A 27700-nucleotide genomic window follows, 5' to 3' on the forward strand; every position below is an offset into this window, starting at 1 on the left:
GACCCAACACACCTCCAGGCTGTGTATGGGCTATTTGACCAATGAGAGTGAAGGAGTGCTGCATCAGATTACCTGGCCTCCACAATCACTTGACCTCAACCAAACTGAGATGTTTGAGATGAATTGGAACGCAGAGTGAAGGAAAAGCAGCCAACAGGTCCTTAGCATATGTGGGAACTCCTTCAAGAGTTGGAAAAGCATTCCTCATGATGCTGGTTGAGAGAATGCCAATAGTGTGCAACGCTGTCATCAAGGCGATGGGTGGTTATTCAAAGAATTTGTTTAACACTTATTTGCTTACTTTGTGATTCCAAATGTGTTAAAAAAATGAAGAAAGAAAAACTCTTGAATGAGTAGGTTTTCTAAACATTTGACCGGTAGTGTATGTTTACCAGTTCAGGGCCGGTGAGGACCAGCGCTGATTTTTCCCCAGCCCTCTCCCTGTCCACACACCACAGCTCTGTCTCTTTGCCCTTGGAGAAAGTAATCTCTGGATCAGGAGACTGGAGGAGCTGCCTGTGGGAGGATACAGAAAAATAGATATATTGGAAAAGTATCGTCAATGTGTGTGTGTGTGTGTGTGTCCATGTGTGTGTGTCCGTGTGTGACTGTGTGTTTGTCCGTGTGTGTGTGTGTGTGCGGGAATGTGTGTCTTTGTGTGTATGTGTGTGTGTAAATATGTTTGACCTCAGTTCATCCCCTTCTAGTAGTCTGGTATCAGGATCCAGAAGTCTACAGGCGTACCCTATGTTCACCACTGTCTCTGCAGAGAGGAAGAGAGAGAAAAGAGGAGTGAAAGACCAACAGACAGAGACAGACAGACAGCGGGGAGCAGTAGTTACCTTTCTTGTCCCCGGTCAGCACCCAGACTTTGAGTCCAGCCTGTCTGAGCATGGAGATGGTCTCAGGGACCTCGTCCTGTAGCCGGTCCTCTATAGCTGTCACCCCCAGCAGCTGCACAACAGGAACCAAGATGTACAGAGAGTTTATCACTCTGATTTTGGATCACATTGCATTTATATAAAGCGTTCATGAGTTTCCTTGATGGGCGTCATCCTTTGGAGCATAGGAATTCTCCTCAAATGTCATTGTATGGTAAACATACTGTAATGCAGTGCCCTGATTATGAGGATACCTTTAGATCTCTCTCCATGTCGTCATGCAGCCGTTCCAGCATGTCATCACGGTTATGGGTTGTCATGGCAGCCTGGGCCATGGTTTTGCTCCACTCCTCCCATTTGGCCTCAGATACAGTACGCTCAGCTATGCACAGAGTCCTCAGACAGGACTGGGCAAACAGCTGGAGGAGGACAGGAATATACTGGATGAGATGCTGGATGAGATACTGGATGAGATGCTGCATGAGATCTACTTGCTCTGCTTATTATCAAATCTAATTGTATCTGTCACATGTGCCGAATACAACAGGTGTAGACCGTACAGTGAAATGCTGAATACAACAGGTGTAGACCGTACAGTGAAATGCTGAATACAACAGGTGTAGACCGTACAGTGAAATGCTGAATACAACAGGTGAACCTTACAGTGAAATGCTGAATACAACAGGTGTAGACCGTACAGTGAAATGCTGAATACAACAGGTGAACCTTACAGTGAAATGCTAACTTACAAGGCCTTAACCAACAATGCAGTTCAAGAAATAGAGTTACTTACAAAAATATTTACTAAATAAGCTAAAGTAAAAAATTTAATAAAAAGTAACACAATAAAATAACAATAACGAGGCTATATACAGGTGGTACCTGTATGTGTCGGGGGTACAGGTTAGTCGAGGTCATATGTACATGTAGGTAGGGGTAAAGTGACTATGCATAGATAATAAACAGCGAGTAGCAGCAGCGTAAAAAAAGGGGGGGATCAATGCAAATGTAGTATGTGTAGTGTTTTATCTTTATTTAACTAGGCAAGTCATTTAAGAACAAATTCTTATTTACAATGATGGCCTAGGAACAGTGGGTTAACTGCCTTGTTCAGGGGCAGAACAACAGATCTGTACTGTTACTAGTCCAACAGTCTAACAGTCTAACCACTAGGCTACCTGCCGCCCCAGTGTGTGTGTGTGTGTGTGTGTGTGTGTGTGTGTGTGTGTGTGTGTGTGTGTGTGTGTGTGTGTGTGTGTGTGTGTGTTGTGTCTTTACATCTAAGGCTCTCTCAGTGCTTTCCAGATGTGGACAGTCTTTTTGTAGTCTCTCCAGGATCACTATGTCAGCACCTTTACAGTATAACTTCAGCCCTCCCTCTGGCTCCCGCACTGCAAACACAAAATACATCAGAGGATAGAACACATTTATACATGTCAGGAGAATACATCAAGATGAGAGACTGAGGGATAGAGAGATGAAGGGAGAGAAAGGGAAAGGGTCCAGGATAGGGGAGCTGTGGGGCAGATGCATCCAGTCTCACTCAGGTAGGAAAATTCTGTCAGATCTTTTGAGAAAGTACCTCATTAGTATATATTTTTTTACGGGTAAGCTCAAGGTTAGGGTCGTACATTCATCCTTCCTAACATGGCCAGATAGTAATGTCAGTCTTACCCAGTACAGACATGCGTCGCCTCTGGCTGGTGAAGTCAAGCAGAGTGAGGAGCTGGTAGTGGCGTTTGAGCCCCAGCTCACTGACTGTCAGAGAGTTCCTGGTCCTGGAGAGGAAGACCCAGCCCAGCTCCCTGGCTGCCCCCACCAGGGCCTCTTCGTCTGGGGACGCAGCCTGGTACACCGGGGCCCCTAGGACAAACATCACGCGACAGAACTGTAACAGTACCTGGGCGATTCCAAGCCAGCATAGCACAAATATATTTTTGGCATCTCAGATTCTTCTGGAAATTCTCACGTAGTAGATTTATTAGGAGGAAGGATGTTCGGCATACTTTTGTACATGAAAATCACGAAAGTGGCAATTTTAGGCCCTTTTTAGACCTATATATGCCTCTTGTCAGAGCCTATGATCTGTGAACCGTACATGATACAGACAACATCTGGGTGTCATTATCCTCCTTATTAGTGCTCTCTCAAATATGGAGTATGTCTAGATTCTGAAATACTATTTTTCACATTCATTTATTCAACGCAGAATTATGAATATGAATAACTCAAAATAACCATTTTAGATTTTTTTTCTCTTTTTTTTACATATTGCTTGGAACAATATACTCTTCAAACAAGTCACATTTCCAGAGTGGGTGCTCTGCTACTTTTAATGATATGACCCATTTTATACATAGAAATTGACATTATAGGTCAATATAATATTCCCTTTGAATCCATTTTCCCTTCACGGTCTTGATCATAAAATGTATCATACCGTCAGAATTAGCAGAGAGCCCACTCTGGAAATGTGATGTACATGTAGAGTATATTGTTCCAAACAATATGTCTTCAAATGAACAAAATCCAAAAGGGTTATTTTGAGATATTAATGTTTTTAATGTTGAATAAAATACTTTGAAAATATGCATTTCAGAATCATGACAAACTCCATATTTTGGAGAACACTACAAAGAGTATAATGACACCAAGATGTTGTCTGTACGGTACAGTTCACAGATCATAGGGTCTTACAGGATGCGTGTATAGGTCTAAAAAGGGCCTAAAAATGTCAACTTTCACTTTCAAAATGGTTTGTGATACAAATGTAAAAAGCATGTCAAACACATCCTTCCTCCCAATTCATTTTCTATGTGTGAATTGAAAGAACAATCTGACATACCAAAAATATATTTGGCCTACGCTGGCATGGAATCGCCCAGCTGTATTGTTGTATCATGCTGAGATGTGTTTTCCTACTTCTTGAGAGGGTTTAGAACAATTGTATTTTACTGTACAGAAAACACCAAGTATTTACCTAGTTAAATTTACGAACTTACATGGTAAAATGTTAATTACACATGAATGACTTGTTTGCCCTCACCGTTCTTCCATTCGGTCATGACGGTGTGGCAGAGTGCCAGTGTGGTGAGGAACTGTCTGCTCTGTGTGCACTGCTGCCCCCTCAACCTGTCCACCAGCCGCTGGTCAGACAGATACAGACCCCCACAGGAGAACGGGTTCCAGCTCAGGTCTAATGTCTGGGGGGAGGCAGAGGTGGGGCAGAGAGATGGAAGTTATGTTATTTTCTTTATTTACTACTTCATGACTGATTTGACAATGTGCAAATAAACTGAATTAACCACATACCGTGAATGTTTTCCTCTACAATGATATGGAACATCTAAACCTGGATCATTACCTGGGATTCCTCTGCACTGATTGACGCATCACCTGAAAAATTCAAAAAGGAGAAATGAAGACATTTTCAGATAGAGTGGGGAGAGTGGGGAGAGTGGGGACCTTTAGACTGACAGTAAGCATGTTCTAACTACCAGACCGATTGTAGTAGTAGACAGTGGGCAGATGGGGAATGTGATTCCAGACTAATTTCAGATTACACCTTGACTCTAGAGGGCTGGAACGACATTCAATATTTAACACTTTTGGGCGTGTCCATATGAATATTTGAACACTTACAAGGGTGCCCTGATTTGTTATCAGAGTGGCTGCGGATCCGACTTTTCTGGACCCCTCTTTCCTGACAGCTAAAGGTCCCGAAGACTCTGCGCATGTGCAGGATTCTCTACTTTACAAACAGTCTCTGCTTTACTCGTGGAGGCCAGGCTACTCTGGTGAATGGTGCTGGTTTAATAAAGTTGGATCAAAGTTGAATCAAAGTCTGCAAGATCAGATAATGATAGTATTCTACATACTAGAACCGAATATAATAGCATAGTATAACGTTACTGTAAGACAAAAACACCACCTCATTTCATGATTTCATGATTGTGGGAATGGTCACATTTTTCTCTCAAATCAGATTTGTCAAAACTTAACAGCGTGAGCCACTAGGTAAAACATATGCTTTGATTTCAACTAAAACACAGGGAGGCTATGCTACACTTTGTTAACACCATCTGCTCTACAATCAAATCAAAGTTTATTTGATTGCGCCGAATACAAACTTACAGTGAAATGCTTACATACAGGCTATAACCAATAGTGCAAAAAAGGTATTAGGTGAACAATAGGTAAGTAAAGAAATAAAACAGTAAAAAGACAGACTCTATACAGTAGCGAGGCTATATACTGTAGTGAGGCTATAACAGTAGTGAGGCTATATATAGTAGTAAGGCTATAACAGTAGTGAGGCTATATACAGTAGTGAGGCTATAACAGTAGTGAGGCTATATACAGTAGTGAGGCTATATATAGTAGTGAGGCTATAACAGTAGTGAGGCTATATACAGTAGTGAGGCTATAACAGTAGTGAGGCTATATACAGTAGTGAGGCTATATATAGTAGTGAGGCTATAACAGTAGTGAGGCTATAACAGTAGCGAGGCTATAACAGTAGTGAGGCTATATACAGTAGCGAGGCTATAAAAGTAGTGAGGCTATATACAGTAGTGAGGCTATATATAGTAGTGAGGCTATAACAGTAGCGAGGCTATAACAGTAGTGAGGCTATATATAGTAGCGAGGCTATAACAGTAGTGAGGCTATATACAGTAGTGAGGCTATTATATACAGTAGTGAGGCTATATACAGTAGTGAGGCTATATATAGTAGCGAGGCTATAACAGTAGTGAGGCTATATACAGTAGCGAGGCTATAACAGTAGTGAGGCTATATATAGTAGTGAGGCTATATACAGTAGCGAGGCTATAACAGTAGTGAGGCTATATACAGTAGTGAGGCTATATATAGTAGTGAGGCTATATACAGTAGTGAGGCTATAACAGTAGTGAGGCTATATACAGTAGTGAGGCTATATATAGTAGTGAGGCTATATATAGTAGTGAGGCTATAACAGTAGTGAGGCTATATACAGTAGTGAGGCTATATACAGTAGTGAGGCTATAACAGTAGTGAGGCTATATACAGTAGTGAGGCTATATATAGTAGTGAGGCTATAACAGTAGTGAGGCTATATACAGTAGCGAGGCTATAACAGTAGTGAGGCTATATATAGTAGTGAGGCTATATACAGTAGCGAGGCTATAACAGTAGTGAGGCTATATACAGTAGTGAGGCTATATATAGTAGTGAGGCTATATACAGTAGTGAGGCTATATATAGTAGCGAGGCTATAACAGTAGTGAGGCTATATACAGTAGCGAGGCTATAACAGTAGTGAGGCTATATAGTAGTGAGGCTATATATAGTAGTGAGGCTATAACAGTAGTGAGGCTATATACAGTAGTGAGGCTATATATAGTAGCGAGGCTATAACAGTAGTGAGGCTATATACAGTAGCGAGGCTATAACAGTAGTGAGGCTATATAGTAGTGAGGCTATATACAGTAGCGAGGCTATAACAGTAGTGAGGCTATATACAGTAGTGAGGCTATATATAGTAGTGAGGCTATATACAGTAGTGAGGCTATAACAGTAGTGAGGCTATATACAGTAGTGAGGCTATATATAGTAGTGAGGCTATAACAGTAGTGAGGCTATATACAGTAGCGAGGCTATAACAGTAGTGAGGCTATATATAGTAGTGAGGCTATATACAGTAGCGAGGCTATAACAGTAGTGAGGCTATATACAGTAGTGAGGCTATATATAGTAGTGAGGCTATATATAGTAGCGAGGCTATAACAGTAGTGAGGCTATATACAGTAGTGAGGCTATATATAGTAGTGAGGCTATATACAGTAGTGAGGCTATAACAGTAGTGAGGCTATATACAGTAGTGAGGCTATATATAGTAGTGAGGCTATAACAGTAGTGAGGCTATATACAGTAGCGAGGCTATAACAGTAGTGAGGCTATATATAGTAGTGAGGCTATATACAGTAGCGAGGCTATAACAGTAGTGAGGCTATATACAGTAGTGAGGCTATATACAGTAGTGAGGCTATATATAGTAGCGAGGCTATAACAGTAGTGAGGCTATATACAGTAGCGAGGCTATAACAGTAGTGAGGCTATATAGTAGTGAGGCTATATATAGTAGTGAGGCTATAACAGTAGTGAGGCTATATACAGTAGTGAGGCTATATATAGTAGCGAGGCTATAACAGTAGTGAGGCTATATACAGTAGCGAGGCTATAACAGTAGTGAGGCTATATAGTAGTGAGGCTATATACAGTAGCGAGGCTATAACAGTAGTGAGGCTATATACAGTAGTGAGGCTATATATAGTAGTGAGGCTATATACAGTAGCGAGGCTATAACAGTAGTGAGGCTATATACAGTAGTGAGGCTATATATAGTAGTGAGGCTATATACAGTAGTGAGGCTATAACAGTAGTGAGGCTATATACAGTAGTGAGGCTATATATAGTAGTGAGGCTATATATAGTAGTGAGGCTATATACAGTAGTGAGGCTATATACAGTAGTGAGGCTATATACAGTAGCGAGGCTATAACAGTAGTGAGGCTATAACAGTAGTGAGGCTATATATAGTAGTGAGGCTATATACAGTAGCGAGGCTATAACAGTAGTGAGGCTATATACAGTAGTGAGGCTATATACAGTAGCGAGGCTATATACAGTAGTGAGGCTATAACAGTAGTGATGCTATATACAGTAGTGAGGCTATATATAGTAGTGAGGCTATAACAGTAGTGAGGCTATATACAGTAGCGAGGCTATAACAGTAGTGAGGCTATAACAGTAGTGAGGCTATATATAGTAGTGAGGCTATATACAGTAGCGAGGCTATAACAGTAGTGAGGCTATATACAGTAGTGAGGCTATATACAGTAGCGAGGCTATATACAGTAGTGAGGCTATAACAGTAGTGATGCTATATACAGTAGTGAGGCTATATATAGTAGTGAGGCTATAACAGTAGTGAGGCTATATACAGTAGTGAGGCTATAACAGTAGTGAGGCTATATACAGTAGTGAGGCTATATATAGTAGCGAGGCTATAACAGTAGTGAGGCTATAACAGTAGCGAGGCTATAACAGTAGTGAGGCTATATACAGTAGCGAGGCTATAAAAGTAGTGAGGCTATATACAGTAGTGAGGCTATATATAGTAGTGAGGCTATATACAGTAGTGAGGCTATATACAGTAGTGAGGCTATATATAGTAGTGAGGCTATATACAGTAGTGAGGCTATATACAGTAGTGAGGCTATAACAGTAGTGAGGCTATATACAGTAGTGAGGCTATATATAGTAGTGAGGCTATATATAGTAGTGAGGCTATAACAGTAGTGAGGCTATATACAGTAGTGAGGCTATATATAGTAGTGAGGCTATATACAGTAGTGAGGCTATATACAGTAGTGAGGCTATATACAGTAGTGAGGCTATATACAGTAGCGAGGCTATAACAGTAGTGAGGCTATAACAGTAGTGAGGCTATATATAGTAGCGAGGCTATATACAGTAGTGAGGCTATAACAGTAGTGAGGCTATATACAGTAGTGAGGCTACATACAGTAGCGAGGCTATATACAGTAGTGAGGCTATATACATTAGCGAGGCTATATATAGTAGTGAGGCTATATACAGTAGTGAGGCTATATACAGTAGTGAGGCTACATACAGTAGTGAGGCTACATACAGTAGTGAGGCTATATACAGTAGCGAGGCTATATACAGACACTGGTTAGTCAGGCTGATTGAGGTAGTATGTACATGTAGATATGGTTAAAGTGACTATGCATATATGATGAACAGAGAGTAGCAGTAGCGTAAAAGAGGGGGTGGTGGGTGGCGGGACACAATGCAGATAGCCCGGTTAGCCAATGTGCGGGAGCACTGGTTGGTCGGCCCAATTGAGGTAGAATGTATATGAATGTATAGTTAAAGTGACTATGCATATATGATAAACAGAGAGTAGCAGCAGTGTAAAAAGAGGGGTTGGAGGGGGGGGCACACAATGCAAATAGTCTGGGTAGCCATTTGAATACCTGTTCAGGAGTCTTATGGCTTGGGGGTAAAATCTGTTGAGAAGCCTTTTTGTCCTAGACTTGGTGCTCCGGTACTGCTTGCCATGCGGTAGTAGAGAGAACAGTCTTTGACTGGGGTGGCTGGGGTCTTTGACAATTTTTAGGGCCTTCCTCTGACACCACCTGGTGTAGAGGTCATTGTACATCCTTCACAACAAGATTGTAGGCTACTTCGAAACAACACTGAATAACTCAATATGACCTAAATGCATATCTCTATTAAACTGATTGAGATCAGATGGTTGGTATGCAGATGCTGCATAAACGTCTTACCGGTTAAACTTGAAGAATTAGCATATGTGCGATTGACAGTGAGAAAGGTGAAAGGACGGTGACCACAACAATGTGTTCGTAAAGTAGAGGCAAAAAAACACATGCGCAGAACTTGATTTGGATCTTCAGCTCTGGGGAAAAGGTATCCAGGGGGGGAGGGTACTTTTTGTTTTAGTGCCCAGACAGCCCTGATAGTGCCCAGACAGCCCTGATAGTGCCCAGACAGCCCTGATAGTACCCAGACAGCCCTGATAGTGCCCAGACAGCCCTGATAGTGCCCAGGCAGCCCTGATAGTGCCCAGACAGCCCTGATAGTGCCCAGACAGCCCCGATAGTGCCCCGACAGCCCTAGAACTCAAGCCCTGAGTCTGACACATACAAATGTAGGTCTTGGTCTTTAGTCAGATGCAAACAAAAGTGAGTTCAGTCACTGTCTTTCCGAACTGGGGAGCAGACTGAGAACCTGCTGCACAATAACACAAGGTACTCCAGGCCCTTGTAGGTTTAGTGGTGAAACCAAATCTAACACACAGACAGAGGGTGGTTGTTTCCAGGTCATGGGCCATCCTTACCATAGATGTCCCCTGCAATGCAGCACTGTCTGAAGAGCAGGCGGTTCTGGGTGAGGGTGCCTGTCTTGTCACTCAACAGATGTCCCACCTGACCCAGTTCCTCATTCAGAGAGGTGTTCCGGGCCTGGGCAGGGATGGACCTCTCCACCCCTCCTCTCATCTCTACGTCCCAGCCTATAAACAGGCTGTGCAGCACGTGGACCATCTCAAACCTGCACACAGAGACATGAACATACTCAGTACTAGATGTGTGACCGACAAAATACATTTCAACAGAGATTCATAGACTGCTGAATAAGTATGCTGTGTACAGTACTATAGGATTGGAAGAGCTGATTCCACTTTACGATTTCTCGTATTGGAATTGAATGAATTCAAATAGAACTGACACCAACCCTGGTAGTGTTACTCACGTGATGTAGAGAGACATGGGCATGGCAGGGCTGAGCAGGATCACATAGCTCCAGAAGGTGAGGAAGGCTGTGTAGATGGGCGAGTTGCCCCTCGTTAAAGCAGACAGAACCTCTATTTGGGACGACACACGCCCCTGAAACACTCCCGACCCCACAGCCAGCAGTAGAGCCATCAGCAGTATGAACAGCACTATCTGAGATCACAGACACACACATACATGTAAATGAACACACACATGAACACAAAATCACTGCCTGTCTACCCCGCTATCATCCAGAAGGCGAGGTCAGTACAGGTGCATCAAAGCTGGGACCGAGAGACTGAAAAACAGCTTCTATCTCAAGGCCATCAGACTGTTAAACAGCCACCACTAACATTGAGTGGCTGCTGCCAACACACTGACTCAACTCCAGCCACTTTAATAATGGGAATTGATGGGAAATGATGTAAAATATATCACTAGCCACTTTAAACAATGCTACCTAATATAATGTTTACATACCCTACATTATTCATCTCATATGTATATGTATATACTGTACTCTATATCATCTACTGCATCTTTATGTAATACATGTATCACTAGCCACTTTAACTATGCCACTTTGTTTACATACTCATCTCATATGTATATACTGCACTCAATACCATCTACTGTATCTTGCCTATGCCGCTCTGTACCATCACTCATTCATACATCTTTATGTACATATTCTTATCCCCTTACACTTGTGTCTATAAGGTAGTAGTTTTGGAATTGTTAGCTAGATTACTCGTTGGTTATTACTGCATTGTCGGAACTAGAAGCACAAGCATTTCGCTACACTCGCATTAACATCTGCTAACCATGTGTATGTGACAAATAACATTTGATTTGGTTTGATTTAATTAAAAAAGCACACATAAAAAAAGTTGGATCCTTTATCATAATAAAATGAGTCAAGACAAGAGAGTTATATAAACGAACAGATAAAACCATCTATCTCCATAACTCTCACACTGCTTTACTTCATCATCCTCTCCTGGCCTTTATCACTCACCCCAATGACAACTTTGTTCAGGACCTTCTCAATCTGAGTCATCTTGACTCTGAGCCGACCAACGTTGCGAAGGATTTTACTATCTGAGCCTGAGGGACAGGAAGATCTGTGTTATTTACACGTTCAATTTCATAGTCCTTGTCATTGATCTGTTAGGGGGAAAGAAAGGGCGCATAAGGTATTGAAGCAGGGGCTATGTATGTGTGCTGAGTACCGGTGTATATCGCCATGCCAAAGGCTGTGTCTGTATTTCGAAGTACTGTTCCTCTCAGCAGGATGTGTTCACTGTCCAGAGGGTGGCGCTCTCCTCTCCAGCGGAGCTCCCCCCGGAAGGTGTACAGATGGCTGTTGGGCTCCTCACACAACACAATGCCTGAAAGAGGGAAGGAGAGAGGATGAGATGGAGTGGGGAGCGAATAAGAGAGGAAAGGAGGGAGAAATAGAGAAAGGTAGGCAGAGAGAGAATGATGGAGGGATAAAGAGAAAGAAAAGGCTGTTTACATTTGTAAACCCTCTCCTCCCTACCCACTCAGCCCCTACCCACTACCCACTCAGCCCCTACCCACTACCCACTCAGCCCCTACCCACTACCCACTCAGCCCCTACCCACTACCCACTACCCACTACCCACTCAGCCCCTACCCACTACCCACTCAGCCCCTACCCACTACCCACTCAGCCCCTACCCACTACCCACTCAGCCCCTACCCACTACCCACTACCCACTACCCACTCAGCCCCTACCCACTACCCACTCAGCCCCTACCCACTACCCACTCAGCCCCTACCCACTACCCACTCAGCCCCTACCCACTACCCACTCAGCCCCTACCCACTACCCACTACCCACTACCCACTACCCACTCAGCCCCTACCCACTACCCACTCAGCCCCTACCCACTACCCACTACCCTCTACCCACTACCCACTCAGCCCCTACCCATACGGTCATGTGTCATCGCAATCTTTGCTCTCTCTTTCCCACTACTCTCTCCTCTTCTATCCTATCGTCTCTCCCTTCTGCTAAATCCTACTCCCTCCTGTCTCCTAATTCTGCCTGTTTGACCCTACATTCCTCCCTTTCCACATCTTATGACTCGTCCCCTTTCCTCCCGGTCGGCCCTCCCCTCCTGCTCTGTGGCTCAGTGACTCAGTGGGAGTCTACAGAAAAGGGTTGCGGGCAGCTGAGCGAAACTGGTGGAAAACAAAACTTCCAGAGGACCTATCATTCTTTCACTCCCTCCTCTCTACCTTCTCTTCCTCTGTATCTGCTGCTAAAGCCCCTTTCTACCGACAACCTGCCAGCTCGACCCCATCCCTTCCTCCCTTCTCCAGACCATCTCTGGAGACCTTCTCCTATTCCTCACTTCAAAATGGCCAGAGTCACTCCCCTCCTCAAGAAGCCAACACTCAACCCCTCTGGCATCAAAAACTACAAACCGGTATCCCTTCTTTCTTTTCTTTCCAAAACACTTGAGCGTGCTGTCTCTGACCAACTCTCTTGCTATCTCTCTCAGAACTATCTTCCTGATCCTAACTAGTCAGCCTTCAAGACGGGTCATTCAACTGAGACTGCTCTCCTCTGTGTCACGGGGGCTCTATGTTGCCATAGCAACATCAGGGAAACTTGGCAGAAGGGAGTAGTTAATCATATTACAGAACTTCTGCAACATCTTTAATTGAGACTCTCATTCTCCTTAATTGCCAGCCTGAACACGTTATGGAAAGAGATGAACTGTATAGGAAGCTCTGAGGACAGCCAATAGGTCGTCTGGATTGTGGACAGCCAATAGGTCGTCTGGATTGTGGACAGCCAATAAATTGTCAGATGCAAACAGATTATAATCTTTAATGGAAAACAGTTCTTGAGGGCTTGACTTTTTTTTATAGACCTACTGGTGAACCGGTGTTTGAGTTGTGTAGTTGCAATATCATTCATTTCAATTGATGTGCTGCACAATGGACATATACTGCACAATGTCTCAGGAACGACTGTCTGGGTTGGCAATACTAAGTATAGAAATCAATTTGGCCCGTAACCTGGACCTACAGGCCTAATGAAAACATTTGGAGGACTTCAGGAGACCAGAGGAGTCTAAGAAGTTGGATTTCATTTCATTTAAATTCTCTTAAATATTGCAGCCCATTTGTGTAGGCCAGATAAAACCCACTGAGTTCAACGATAAATAGTGACTGAATTTATACTCAATAACTTTTTTCCTCATTGTTAGGCTATTTGATTTGTAATTTTTATAAAAAAAAGTATAAATAGCAACTAAATACTGTAGGCCTATATATCTATAGATAGTACACTGCATAATGAAACAATCCCCAATAAGCTTGTGTTTTTAGGGTGGACTGGGTGGACTATTATGTGGCATTAGTAGATTGTTTTTAAGCACTTTCTAGGAAGAGAGCGCGACGTCGGCTCACGTCATACAGGTTCAGGTAGGCTGTAAAGGACAGTTGAATATTTAAAAAAAATCATTGGTAGCTGATTAGTATGCTGTTGCATCGAAAATATATTTTACAATCTCCAGTGTTTGAATTATAAACTTGAATTAATGAACAAGTAATTACGTAATTGCCACCAGCCAGATGTCTAAAAATGGGAAACTGTGTTATGCCAGCGATCCCAGTTGACAACTCCACGGTGTCCCCCACCCAGAGTGCAAAGAACCCTGGCATGACCCTGGACAACACCCTGTCATTCTCTGCAAACATCAAAGCAGTGACTCGCTCCTGCAGGTTCAGGCTCTACAACATACGACCCTACCTCACACAGGAAGTCATGCAGGTCCTAATCCAGGCACTTGTCATGTCCCGTCAGAACTACTGCATCTCGCTGTTAGCTGGAATCTCTGCTTGAGCCATCAAACCCTGCAACTTATCCAGAATCCTGCAGTCCGCCTGGTGTTCAACCTTCCCAAGTTCTCACATGTCACCCCGCTCCTCCACACACTCCACTGGCTTCCAGTCAAAGCTCGCATTCACTACAAGACCATGGTACTTGCCAGCAAGATGAACTGCCTTCTGGCTGTGCTCGAACCCTACACCCGAACCGAGTACTCGATTCTGCCACCTCTGGTCTCTTAGCCCTCCCACACCTACAGGAGGCCAGCTCCCGCTCGGTCCAGTCAAGGCTCTTCTCCGTCCTGGCACCCCAATGGTGGAACCTGAAGCTAAAACAGCATAGAGCTTCCCCATCTTCCGAAAACATCTTCCCGAAAACCCCCCTCGCACCCACATTTTTCAAAATAAATAACCCCCCCCCACACACACACACACACTCTAGCTCTGACTTTGCTGATAGCTACTTTATACAGGAAACATGTACTTACTATGACTGTGATATGTTGTAATTTCACCTAGCTATTTTAAGATGAACGCACTAACTGTAAGTCGTTCTGGATAAGAGCGTCTGCTAAATGACTAAAATGTCAAATGCAACCTGACACTGACATATTGTTATTATGAGCTCACCCCAATTTTTATACACTTTGCATTTTTTCCTAATTCTCTTTACTTCTTAATGCCCTGTATCAGGGCGGTGACTACTATTGAAGGCAGATAGGGTCTGCTTCAGTTCTGAGCTCACCCTATTTTGCATACGCTTAGCATTTTTTCCTAACTCTCCTAATGCTTTGGCTCAGGTGGTGCCTACCATTGAAGGCAGCCAGGGTCTGTTCTGTGGGGTCAGAGGTCATCTCTGTGTGGGTGGCGTCCAGGGCCTGCCGGTACTTTAGATTTGTCTCTCTGCAAAGACAGGGACCACGGTCAGGCATCATAACCCTCAGCTTAAAATAAACAGGTCATATCTGGTTCAGTGTACAGTATGGACAAGAGTACATTGCCAGTATATGGATGTTTCTGTCCCCTACCCATCAATGTCAGCTGTCTCTACGTAGCACAGGCTGTGTGGCTCAGAGCTGCAGAGGAGCAGTAGATCTGCCTACAAGGGATACAGAAGGAAAAGATGTCTATAGAGAGAAGCACAAAGGGAGAGGGGCGACCAGACAGTCAGGGCTAGGGAACCACTTTGGACTCTCTCCCTTTTTTAGTACCCTTTCTTTACCTATTTACTTTTTCTATTGTTGTTGACTGTCGAGGGATAAACCTGCAAGTAAGTATTTAATTGCACTGTGTTCTCCATGTATAGCATGTGTATATGACGAATAAACACATTTGAATTTGACTCTATGCAAACCTGCAGGTGGTACTGAATCAGCTGAGGCTAAAGCCTAGGCATGGAAACTCACCGGGATGATCTGGTCTTTGTGAATCCGCAACACATCTCCCACACACACATCCTTCCACTGGGATGGGCTGAAACTGAGACGTGAGGCGGAGAGAGACAGGAGGGAGAGAGACAGAAGGGAGAGAGTCAGAAGGGAGAGAGACAGAAGGTAGAGAGACAGAAGGTAGAGAGACAGAAAGGAGAGAGTCAGAAAGGAGAGACTCAGAAAGGAGAGAGACAAAAAGGAGAGAGTCAGAAAAGAGAGAGTCAGAAGATAGAGAGACAGAAGGGGGAGAGTCAGAAGGGAGAGCAACAGAAGGGAGAGAGACAGAAAGGAGAGAGGCAGACGGGAGAGAGAAAGAAAGGAGAGAGACAGAAGGGAGAGAGACAGAAGGGAGAGAGACAGAAAGGAGAGAGACAGAAGGGAGAGAGATAGAAAGGAGAGAGTCCGAAGGTAGAGAGACAGAAAGGAGAGAGTCAGAAGGGAGAGAGACAGAAAGGAGAGAGACAGAAAGGAGAGAGACAGAAGGGAGAGAGACAGAAAGGAGAGAGTCAGAAGTTAGAGAGACAGAAAGGAGAGAGTCAGAAGGGAGAGAGACAGAAAGGAGAGAGACAGAAGGGAGGGAGTCAGAAAGGAAAGAGACAGAAAGGAGAGAGACAGAAAGGAGAGAGACAGAAGGGAGAGAGACAGAAGGGATAGAGACAGAAAGGAGAGAGACAGAAAGGAGAGAGACAGAAGGTAAAGAGACAGAAGGTAGAGAGAAAGAAGGGAGAGAGTCAGAAAGGAGAGACTCAGAAAGGAGAGAGAAAGGAGAGAGTCAGAAAGGAGAGAGTCAAAAAGGAGAGAGTCAGAAGGTAGAGAGACAGAAGGGAGAGAGACAGAAGGGAGAGAGTCAGAAGGGAGAGAGACAGAAAGGAGAGAGTCAGAAAGGAGAGACTCAGAAGGGAGAGAGACAGAAGGGAGAGAGAAAGAAAGGAGAGAGACAGAAGGGAGAGAGTCAGAAGGGAGAGAGACAGAAGGGAGAGAGTCAGAATGTAGAGAGACAGAAGGTAGAGAGACAGGAGGAAGAGAGTCAGAAGGTAGAGAGACAGAAAGGAGAGACTCAGAAAGGAGAGAGTCAGAAAGGAGAGACTCAGAAGGGAGAGAGTCGGAAGGGAGAGAGACAGACGGGAGAGAGAAAGAAAGAAAGGAGAGAGACAGAAGGGAGAGAGTCATAAGGGAGAGAGACAGAAAGGAGAGAGACAGAGGGGAGAGAGACAGAAAGGAGAGAGTCAAAAAGGAGAGAGACAGAAATGAGAGAGACAGAAAGGAGAGAGACAGAAAGCAGCGAGACAGAAGGAAAAGAGACAGAAAGGAGAGAGACAGAAGGGAGAGAGATAGAAAGGAGAGATTCAGAAAGGAGAGAGACAGAAGGGAGAGAGACAGAAAGGAGAGAGTCAGAAGGGAGAGAGAAAGAAAGGAGAGAGACAGAAAGGAGAGAGACAGAAAGGAGAGAGACAGAAGGGAGAGAGACAGAAAGGAGAGAGTCAGAAGTTAGAGAGACAGAAAGGAGAGAGGCAGAAGGGAGAGAAAAAGAAAGGAGAGAGACAGAAGGGAGAGGGTCAGAAGGGAGAGAGACAGAAGGGAGAGAGTCAGAAGGGAGAGACAGAAAGGAGAGAGACAGAAGGGAGAGAGTCAGAAAGGAGAGAGACAGAAAGGAGAGACAGAAAAGAAAGAGACAGAAAGGAGGGAGACAGAAGGGAGAGAGACAGAAGGGAGAGAGACAGAAAGAAGAGAGACAGAAAGGAGAGAGACAGAAGGTAAAGAGACAGAAGGTAGAGAGACAGAAGGGAGAGAGTCAGAAAGGAGAGACTCAGAAAGGAGAGACTCAGAAAGGAGAGAGAGAAAGGAGAGACTCAGAAAGGAGAGACTCAGAAAGGAGAGAGACAGAAAGGAGAGATTCAGAAAGGAGAGAGACAGAAAGGAGAGAGACAGAAAGGAGATAGACAGAAGGGAGAGAGTCAGAAGGTAGAGAGACAGAAAGGAGAGAGTAAGAAAGGAGAGACTCAGAAGGGAGAGAGACAGAAGGGAAAGAGAAAGAAAGGAGAGAGACAGAAGGGAGAGAGTCAGAAGGGAGAGAGACAGAAGAGAGAGAGTCAGAAGGTAGAGAGACAGAAGGAAGAGAGTCAGAAGGTAGAGAGACAGAAAGGAGAGACTCAGAAAGGAGAGAGTCAGAAAGGAGAGACTCAGAAGGGAGAGAGTCGGAAGGGAGAGAGACAGAAGGGAGAGAGAAAGAAAGAAAGGAGAGAGACAGAAGGGAGACAGTCAGAAGGGAGAGAGACAGAAAGGAGAGAGACAGAAGGGAGAGAGACAGAAAGGAGAGAGTCAAAAAGGAGAGAGACAGAAATGAGAGAGACAGAAAGGAGAGAGACAGAAAGGAGCGAGACAGAAGGAAGAGAGACAGAAAGGAGAGAGACAGAAGGGAGAGAGACAGAAAGGAGAGAGTCAAAAAGGAGAGAGACAGAAATGAGAGAGACAGAAAGGAGCGAGACAGAAGGAAGAGAGACAGAAAGGAGAGAGACAGAAGGGAGAGAGATAGAAAGCATAAAGTCAGAAGGTAGAGAGACAGAAAGGAGAGAGACAGAAGGGAGAGAGACAGAAAGGAGAGAGTCAGAAGGTAGAGAGACAGAAAGGAGAGAGACAGAAGGGAGAGAGACAGAAAGGAGAGACTCAGAAAGGAGAGAGACAGAAAGGAGAGATTCAGAAAGGAGAGAGACAGAAAGGAGAGAAACCGAAAGGAGATAGACAGAAGGGAGAGAGTCAGAAGGTAGAGAGTCAGAAAGGAGAGAGTCAGAAAGGAGAGAGACAGAAGGTAGAGAGACAGAAGGGAGGGAGACAGAAAGGAGAGAGTCAGAAGGTAGAGAGTCAGAAGGTAGAGAGACAGAAGGTAGAGAGACAGAAGGGAGAGAGACAGAAAGGAGAGAGACAGAAGGGAGGGAGTCAGAAAGGAAAGAGACAGAAAGGAGAGAGACAGAAAGGAGAGAGACAGAAGGGAGAGAGACAGAAGGGATAGAGACAGAAAGGAGAGAGACAGAAAGCAGCGAGACAGAATTAAGAGAGACAGAAAGGAGAGAGACAGAAGGGAGAGAGTCAGAAAGGAGAGACTCAGAAAGGAGAGAGAAAGGAGAGAGTCAGAAAGGAGAGAGTCAGAAGGGAGAGAGAAAGAAAGGAGAGAGACAGAAAGGAGAGAGACAGAAAGGAGAGAGACAGAAGGGAGAGAGACAGAAAGGAGAGAGTCAGAAGTTAGAGAGACAGAAAGGAGAGAGGCAGAAGGGAGAGAAAAAGAAAGGAGAGAGACAGAAGGGAGAGGGTCAGAAGGGAGAGAGACAGAAGGGAGAGAGTCAGAAGGGAGAGACAGAAAGGAGAGAGACAGAAGGGAGAGAGTCAGAAAGTAGAGAGACAGAAAGGAGAGACAGAAAAGAAAGAGACAGAAAGGAGGGAGACAGAAGGGAGAGAGACAGAAGGGAGAGAGACAGAAAGAAGAGAGACAGAAAGGAGAGAGACAGAAGGTAAAGAGACAGAAGGTAGAGAGACAGAAGGGAGAGAGTCAGAAAGGAGAGACTCAGAAAGGAGAGACTCAGAAAGGAGAGAGACAGAAAGGAGATACTCAGAAAGGAGAGACTCAGAAAGGAGAGAGACAGAAAGGAGAGATTCAGAAAGGAGAGAGACAGAAAGGAGAGAGACAGAAAGGAGATAGACAGAAGGGAGAGAGTCAGAAGGTAGAGAGACAGAAAGGAGAGAGTAAGAAAAGAGAGACTCAGAAGGGAGAGAGACAGAAGGGAAAGAGAAAGAAAGGAGAGAGACAGAAGGGAGAGAGTCAGAAGGGAGAGAGACAGAAGGAAGAGAGTCAGAAGGTAGAGAGACAGAAAGGAGAGACTCAGAAAGGAGAGAGTCAGAAAGGAGAGACTCAGAAGGGAGAGAGTCGGAAGGGAGAGAGACAGAAGGAGAGAGAAAAGAAAGAAAGGAGAGAGACAGAAGGGAGACAGTCAGAAGGAGAGAGACAGAAAGGAGAGAGACAGAAGGGAGAGAGACAGAAAGGAGAGAGTCAAAAAGGAGAGAGACAGAAATGAGAGAGACAGAAAGGAGAGAGACAGAAAGGAGCGAGACAGAAGGAAGAGAGACAGAAAGGAGAGAGACAGAAGGGAGAGAGACAGAAAGGAGAGAGTCAAAAAGGAGAGAGACAGAAATGAGAGAGACAGAAAGGAGCGAGACAGAAGGAAGAGAGACAGAAAGGAGAGAGACAGAAGGGAGAGAGATAGAAAGGATAAAGTCAGAAGGTAGAGAGACAGAAAGGAGAGAGACAGAAGGGAGAGAGACAGAAAGGAGAGAGTCAGAAGGTAGAGAATCAGAAAGGAGAGAGACAGAAGGGAGAGAGACAGAAAGGAGAGACTCAGAAAGGAGAGAGACAGAAAGGAGAGATTCAGAAAGGAGAGAGACAGAAAGGAGAGAAACCGAAAGGAGATAGACAGAAGGGAGAGAGTCAGAAGGTAGAGAGTCAGAAAGGAGAGAGTCAGAAAGGAGAGAGACAGAAGGTAGAGAGACAGAAGGGAGAGAGACAGAAAGGAGAGAGTCAGAAGGTAGAGAGTCAGAAGGTAGAGAGACAGAAGGTAGAGAGACAGAAGGGAGAGAGACAGAAGGGAGAGAGTCAGAAGGGAGAGAGACAGAAAGGAGAGAGTCAGAAAGGAGAGACTCAGAAGGGAGAGAGAAAGAAAGGAGAGAGACAGAAGGGAGAGAGACAGAAGGGAGAGAGACAGAAGGGAGAGAGTCAGAAGGTAGAGAGTCAGAAGGTAGAGAGACAGAAGGTAGAGAGACAGAAGGGAGAGAGACAGAAGGGAGAGAGTCAGAAGGGAGAGAGACAGAAAGGAGAGAGTCAGAAAGGAGAGACTCAGAAGGGAGAGAGACAGAAGGGAGAGAGAAAGAAAGGAGAGAGACAGAAGGGAGAGCGTCAGAAGGGAGAGAGACAGAAGGGAGAGAGACAGAAGGGAGAGAGTCAGAAGATAGAGAGACAGAAGGTAGAGAGACAGAAGGAAGAGAGTCAGAAGGTAGAGAGAAAAAAGGAGAGACTCAGAAAGGAGAGAATCAGACAGGAGAAACTCAGAAGGGAGAGAGTCGGTAGGGAGAGAGACAGAAGGGAGGGAGAAAGAAAGAAAGGAGAGAGACAGAAGGGAGAGAGTCAGAAGGGAGAGAGACAGAAAGGAGAGAGACAGAAGGGAGAGAGACAGAAAGGAGCGAGACAGAAGGAAGAGAGACAGAAAGGAGAGAGACAGAAGGGAGAGAGACAGAAAGGAGAGAGTCAAAAAGGAGAGAGACAGAAATGAGAGAGACAGAAAGGAGCGAGACAGAAGGAAGAGAGACAGAAAGGAGATAGACAGAAGGGAGAGAGTCAGAAGGTAGAGAGTCAGAAAGGAGAGAGTCAGAAAGGAGAGAGACAGAAGGTAGAGAGACAGAAGGGAGAGAGACAGAAAGGAGAGAGACAGAAGGGAGAGAGTCAGAAGGGAGAGAGACAGAAAGGAGAGAGTCAGAAAGGAGAGACTCAGAAAGGAGAGAGAAAGGAGAGAGTCAGAAAGGAGAGAGTCAGAAGGGAGAGAGAAAGAAAGGAGAGAGACAGAAAGGAGAGAGACAGAAAGGAGAGAGACAGAAGGGAGAGAGACAGAAAGGAGAGAGTCAGAAGTTAGAGAGACAGAAAGGAGAGAGGCAGAAGGGAGAGAGAAAGAAAGAAAGGAGAGAGACAGAAAGGAGAGAGACAGAAAGGAGCGAGACAGAAGGAAGAGAGACAGAAGGGAGAGAGACAGAAAGGAGAGAGACATAAAGGAGAGAGACAGAAGAGAGAGAGACAGAAAGGAGCGAGACAGAAGGAAGAGAGACAGAAGGGAGAGAGACAGAAAGGAGAGAGACAGAAAGGAGAGAGACAGAAGGGAGAGAGACAGAAAGGAGAGAGTCAGAAGGTAAAGAGACAGAAGGGAGAGTGACAGAAGGTAGAGAGACAGAAAGGAGAGAGACAGAAGGGAGAGAGACAGAAGGGAGAGAGACAGAAACGAGAGAGACAGAAGGGAGAGAGACAGAAAGGAGAGAGACAGAAAGGAGAGAGTCAGAAGGTAAAGAGACAGAAGGGAGAGTGACAGAAGGGAGAGAGACAGAAGGGAGAGAGACAGAAAGGAGAGAGTCAGAAGGTAGAGAGACAGAAAGGAGAGAGACAGAAGGGAGAGAGTCAGAAAGGAGAGACTCAGAAAGGAGAGAGACAGAAAGGAGAGACTCAGAAAGGAGAGAGACAGAAGGGAGAGAGACAGAAGGGAGAGAGAAAGAAAGGATAGAGACAGAAGGGAGAGATACAGAAGGGAGAGAGTCAGAAGGGAGAGAGAAAGAAATGAGAGAGACAGAAGGGAGAGAGTCAGAAGGGAGAGAGACAGAAGGGAGAGAGACATAAAGGAGAGAGACAGAAGGGAGAGAGACAGAAAGGACAGAGACAGATGGGAGAGAGACAGAAGGGAGATAGTCAGAAGGTAGAGAGACAGAAGGGAGAGAGACAGAAGGGAGAGAGACAGAAAGGAGAGAGACAGAAGGGAGAGAGTCAGAAGGGAGAGAGACAGAAGGGAGAGAGACAGAAGGGAGAGAGTCAGAAAGGAGAGAGTCAGAAAGGAGAGAGACAGAAGGGAGAGAGAAAGAAAGGAGAGAGACAGAAGGGAGAGAGACAGAAGGGAGAGAGACAGAAGGTAGAGAGACAGAAGGTAGAGAGACAGAAAGGAGAGACTCAGAAAGGAGAGAGACATAAAGGAGAGAGACAGAAGGGAGAGAGACAGAAAGGACAGAGACAGATGGGAGAGAGACAGAAGGGAGATAGTCAGAAGGTAGAGAGACAGAAGGTAGAGAAACAGAAGGGAGAGACGCAGAAAGGAGAGAGGCAGAAAGGAGAGACTCAGAAAGGAGAGAGACAGAACGGAGGAGGTCAGAAGGGAGAGAGACAGAAGGGAGAGAGTCAGAAGGGAGAGAGACAGAAAGGAGAGAGACCGAAGGGAGAGAGTCAGAAGGGAGAGAGACAGAAAGGAGAGAGTCAGAAAGGAGATAGACAAAAGGTAGAGAGTCAGAAGGTAGAGAGTCAGAAAGGAGAGAGTCAGAAAGGAGAGAGTCAGAAGGTAGAGAGACAGAAGGGAGAGAGACAGAAGGGAGAGAGACAGAAAGGAGAGAGACAGAAAGGAGAGAGTCAGAAAGGAGAGACTCAGAAGGGAGAGAGACAGAAGGGAGAGAGAAAGAAAGGAGAGAGACAGAAGGGAGAGAGACAGAAGGGAGAGAGACAGAAGGGAGAGAGTCAGAAGGTAGAGAGACAGAAGGTAGAGAGACAGAAGGAAGAGAGTCAGAAGGTAGAGAGACAGAAAGGAGAGACTCAGAAAGGAGAGAGTCAGAAAGGAGAGACTCAGAAGGGAGAGAGTCGGAAGGGAGAGAGACAGAAGGGAGAGAGAAAGAAAGAAAGGAGAGAGACAGAAGGGAGAGAGTCAGAAGGGAGAGAGACAGAAAGGAGAGAGACAGAAGGGAGAGAGACAGAAAGGAGAGAGTCAAAAAGGAGAAAGACAGAAATGAGAGAGACAGAAAGGAGATAGACAGAAAGGAACGAGACAGAAGGAAGAGAGACAGAAGGGAGAGAGACAGAAAGGAGAGAGACAGAAAGGAGAGAGACAGAAAGGAGCGAGACAGAAGGGAGAGAGACAGAAAGGAGAGAGACAGAAAGGAGAGAGACAGAGGGAGAGAGACAGAAAGGAGAGACTCAGAAAGGAGAGAGTCAAAAAGGAGAGACTCAGAAGGGAGAGAGTCGGAAGGGAGAGAGACAGAAGGGAGAGAGAAAGAAAGAAAGGAGAGAGACAGAAGGGAGAGAGTCAGAAGGGAGAGTGTCAGAAGGGAGAGAGACAGAAAGGAGAGAGACAGAAGGGAGAGAGACAGAAAGGAGGGAGTCAAAAAGGAGAGAGACAGAAATGAGAGAGACAGAAGGGAGAGAGTCAGAAAGGAGAGACTCAGAAAGGAGAGAGACAGAAAGGAGAGACTCAGAAAGGAGAGAGACAGAAGGGAGAGAGACAGAAGGGAGAGAGAAAGAAAGGATAGAGACAGAAGGGAGAGATACAGAAGGGAGAGAGTCAGAAGGGAGAGAGAAAGAAAGGAGAGAGACAGAAGGGAGAGAGACAGAAGGGAGAGAGACAGAAGGGAGAGAGTCAGAAGGTAGAGAGTCAGAAGGTAGAGAGACAGAAGGTAGAGAGACAGAAGGGAGAGAGACAGAAGGGAGAGAGTCAGAAGGGAGAGAGACAGAAAGGAGAGACTCAGAAAGGAGAGAATCAGAAAGGAGAGACTCAGAAGGGAGAGAGTCGGAAGGGAGAGAGACAGAAGGGAGAGAGAAAGAAAGAAAGGAGAGAGACAGAAGGGAGAGAGTCAGAAGGGAGAGAGTCAGAAGGGAGAGAGACAGAAGGTAGAGAGACAGAAAGGAGATAGTCAGAAGGGAGAGAGTCAGAAGGTAGAGAGACAGGCGGTAGAGAGTCAGAAGGTAGAGAGACAGAAAGGAGAGTCAGAAAGGAGAGAGACAGAAGGGAGAGAGACAGAAAGGAGCGAGACAGAAGGAAGAGAGACAGAAGGGAGAGAGACAGAAAGGAGAGAGACAGAAAGGAGAGAGACAGAAGGGAGAGAGACAGAAGGGATAGAGACAGAAGGGATAGAGACAGAAGGGAGAGAGTCAGAAGGGAGAGAGACAGAAGGGAGAGAGACAGAAGGGAGAGATACAGAAAGGACAGAGACAGAACGGAGAGAGTCAGAAGGGAGAGAGACAGAAGGGAGAGAGACAGAAGGGAGAGAGACAGAAAGGAGAGAGACAGAACGGAGAGAGTCAGAAGGGAGAGAGACAGAAGGGAGAGAGACAGAAGGGAGAGAGACAGAAAGGAGAGAGACAGAAAGGAGAGAGACAGAAGGGAGACAGACAGAAAGGAGAGAGACAGAAGGGAAAGAGACAGAAAGGAGAGATACAAAATGGACAAAGAAAGGAGTTGAGGTAAAGACATACATTATTTCCCTTGTTCTAGAAGCACAAAGGAACTGACATACAGTACATTGACACAAACGTTTAAATGTTTTACAGTTCACAAGGGTGTCTGTAGTTAGGTTTGTGCCCTAAGAGGCAGAGCTGGCATCTTTGTGCTCACCTCTGGGAGATGAGGACATCACTGGGTCGCCTATTAATCTGAGAGTCACTACGTCTCCTGGCCTGAGGGAGAGAGAGAGAGATAGTAGAGACAGACAGACAGATAATAAATGGTGAATAGGAAAGAGCGAGAGAGAAAGAGAGAGAGAAAACACATTTAGGGGACCATATAGGGACACAAGCTGAGAGATGTACATCCTTCACTAATTGACAAGTCAATAAAGAGGGTCACAAAAGGGGTGTAAACACCATAACGCAGTGATGCACTTAACCATAGAATGTTCCATGCAAAACATAATCGCTGCTGGAGGAGAGAAGCTAGTTAAAAATCTATGCAACTTGGAAGACCAGTTTGTCAATGAGTACAAGGAGTCAATGAGGACTATGAATGAGCGAGGTGCGTGATTGGAGGGTGAGTGAGTAATCTCACCAGGTCATTGGTCAGGTCTTTAAGCCCCCGTACTGACAGAACTATTACCAGGGGAATGGTGGTGGTGTACCAGGGGATGGACGAGATGGCAGGGACACACTGGAAACACACACACAAACATGCACATGTGCATGCACTCTAGTGCTGAGCGATTAACCAAGATTTTTAATGTTGTTGTTTTTAAGCAACTAATTGACCGACGTTGGTTCAACGAGCCGTTTCTCTAGAGAGAAATGAAATTATTCACGAGAGAAATCAAGTCAAGAACTATGTGGGATCCTGCACTGAAGGAACTATTCAACATCGTTCAGTGCAGAAATGTGGTCATTTCCTTCAATGCCTATAATCCATTGTGCCTGTTCTTTCCTGCTCGGACAGAGACGGATACACTTTTACAGCTGCTACATTAGGTTAGGCAGACACATCACTGGGAACGCATGAGAGAGGAACGTGCACAACACAACAACGCCAGGGATAGAGAAGAATGTGATAGTATGCCTTATCTACTTTGAAGAACTAGTCAAATTATTTTGTCAGACATACTTAGGATTTTAAATTTGAATGGTCACTATTTTCGTATTTTGAATTTGAATGTTCACTATTTTCGGATTTTGAATTTCCATTACTAAAAAGCTCTAATGTCATTTTAATGTCATTATTTCATAATGCATTTAATGTTTAAAAAAAATATTGAAACCAACATAAAAAAAACGATTTATGTTTTAATAATTGGACCGAAACCGAACAGACCTAAAAAAGCAATGTTTGCTCAGCACGAATGCACACACACACACACACACACACACACACACACACACACACACACACACACACACACACACACACACACACACACACACACACACACATATTGATTACCACATTCACTGAATCACAAGTATAAATTGCACACAAGCTGCTCATACTAGAACACTAGTCTAAAACAATCGAAAATATTACCATTCTTTTGTCAACATATATACAGATAAATAAAATCACTAATGTCAAATATTGGGCAAAAAATAAACATGATTTACCCATCCTCAGAAACCATAGAAATGAACTGAGTAGATAAATGAAACTCAGAGTCTGACCTGCATCACCACCATGAGGAGGAAGTAAAGGTTAGCTACTCGCTGGAACTGTTCGTACAGCGTGAGGGGTAGGAAGGTCAGAGGGGAGTACTTAAAACTGCGCACCACATTGTCCTGGCAACCCAACCCAGAGGACAGACACAGAAAGAAACACAGAGAGAGAGACACAAGGGAGACGTGAGTGTTTGTCAATTAGTGGGTTAGTGTGTTTGTGCCGACAGTGTTGGGTTACAACAACACAGTGTACTGTGACTCACGGCATATCGGCCCCAGCGGAAACACAGAAAGGATCTCTGCTGTCGATGTTTGTGGAAGTGGCGGCTGTTTGCTCTCACCTCCCACGTAATATCTGTTAAAGACAGGGTTAAAGAAAAGCCTATTACAACCACAAATTGGCTTTCTCTATCACCAATGAGATTTGAGGAGGGCATAGCACAGGGACTAGGTCACGTCACTGTCCATCACATATGGGGTAAGATGAGATCATGTGTGTGTGTGTGTGTGTGTATGTGTGTGTGTGTGTGTGTGTGTGTGTGTGTGTGTGTGTGTGTGTGTGTGTGTGTGTGTGTGTATGTGTGTGTGTGTGTGTGTGTGTGTGTGTGTGTGTGTGTGTGTGTGTGTGTGTGTGTGTGTGTGTGTGTGTGTGTGTGTGACAGACTGTAGTGTGTTATTATTACATCTCTCAGGGGGAATCTTGCAGCCCCTTATTCCCCTATCCTGCACCTGGAGAAGGCAGACATTACTCTAATAGCTTCTTCTGAGGAAACCGGATCCCTTAAAACATTTACATTACATTTACATTTAAGTCATTTAGCAGACGCTCTTATCCAGAGCGACTTACAAATTGGTGCTTTCACCTTATGACATCCAGTGGAACAGCCACTTTACAATAGTGCATCTAGGTCTTTTAAGGGGGGGTGAGAAGGATTACTTTATCCTATCCTAGGTATTCCTTAAAGAGGTGGGGTTTCAGGTGTCTCCGGAAGGTGGTGATTGACTCCGCTGTCCTGGCGTCGTGAGGGAGTTTGTTCCACCATTGGGGGGCCAGAGCAGCGAACAGTTTTGACTGGGCTGAGCGGGAACTGTACTTCCTCAGTGGTAGGGAGGCGAGCAGGCCAGAGGTGGATGAACGCAGTGCCCTTGTTTGGGTGTAGGGCCTGATCAGAGCCTGGAGGTACTGAGGTGCCGTTCCCCTCACAGCTCCGTAGGCAAGCACCATGGTCTTGTAGCGGATGCGAGCTTCAACTGGAAGCCAGTGGAGAGAGCGGAGGAGCGGGGTGACGTGAGAGAACTTGGGAAGGTTGAACACCAGACGGGCTGCGGCGTTCTGGATGAGTTGTAGGGGTTTAATGGCACAGGCACTCCATCATTATCAAACTAGGTCAAAGGTCATATATAGGATGCTTTATCTAGACACACTTTCACTTTCATGCAAATATGGATGGACACAAAGACTGGACTGGACT

At 45.1% G+C, this 27700-nt stretch overlaps 1 protein-coding gene across 1 annotated transcript in view; it reads right to left on the reverse strand.

Moving 5' to 3' along the window:
• LOC115144964 (phospholipid-transporting ATPase IC-like) overlaps positions 1 to 27700 on the reverse strand; it is a 48902-nt gene that overhangs the window by 20131 nt on the left and 1071 nt on the right. Inside the window, exons 5-23 of the mRNA XM_065003057.1 lie at positions 26492 to 26583; positions 26235 to 26348; positions 25141 to 25239; positions 24712 to 24773; positions 15524 to 15596; positions 15146 to 15216; positions 14929 to 15020; positions 11479 to 11637; positions 11265 to 11353; positions 10224 to 10417; positions 9811 to 10022; positions 4246 to 4277; positions 3928 to 4084; positions 2556 to 2744; positions 2160 to 2272; positions 1136 to 1300; positions 843 to 954; positions 688 to 763; positions 393 to 516 (exon numbers count right to left, since the gene is read on the reverse strand). Coding sequence (XP_064859129.1) covers positions 393 to 516; positions 688 to 763; positions 843 to 954; positions 1136 to 1300; positions 2160 to 2272; positions 2556 to 2744; positions 3928 to 4084; positions 4246 to 4277; positions 9811 to 10022; positions 10224 to 10417; positions 11265 to 11353; positions 11479 to 11637; positions 14929 to 15020; positions 15146 to 15216; positions 15524 to 15596; positions 24712 to 24773; positions 25141 to 25239; positions 26235 to 26348; positions 26492 to 26583 — 2225 coding nt within the window. The remainder of the gene's footprint in view (positions 1 to 392; positions 517 to 687; positions 764 to 842; positions 955 to 1135; positions 1301 to 2159; positions 2273 to 2555; positions 2745 to 3927; positions 4085 to 4245; positions 4278 to 9810; positions 10023 to 10223; positions 10418 to 11264; positions 11354 to 11478; positions 11638 to 14928; positions 15021 to 15145; positions 15217 to 15523; positions 15597 to 24711; positions 24774 to 25140; positions 25240 to 26234; positions 26349 to 26491; positions 26584 to 27700) is intronic.

The sequence above is a fragment of the Oncorhynchus nerka genome, linkage group LG17, assembly GCF_034236695.1.
Source record: "Oncorhynchus nerka isolate Pitt River linkage group LG17, Oner_Uvic_2.0, whole genome shotgun sequence".
Classification (NCBI taxonomy): domain Eukaryota; kingdom Metazoa; phylum Chordata; class Actinopteri; order Salmoniformes; family Salmonidae; genus Oncorhynchus; species Oncorhynchus nerka.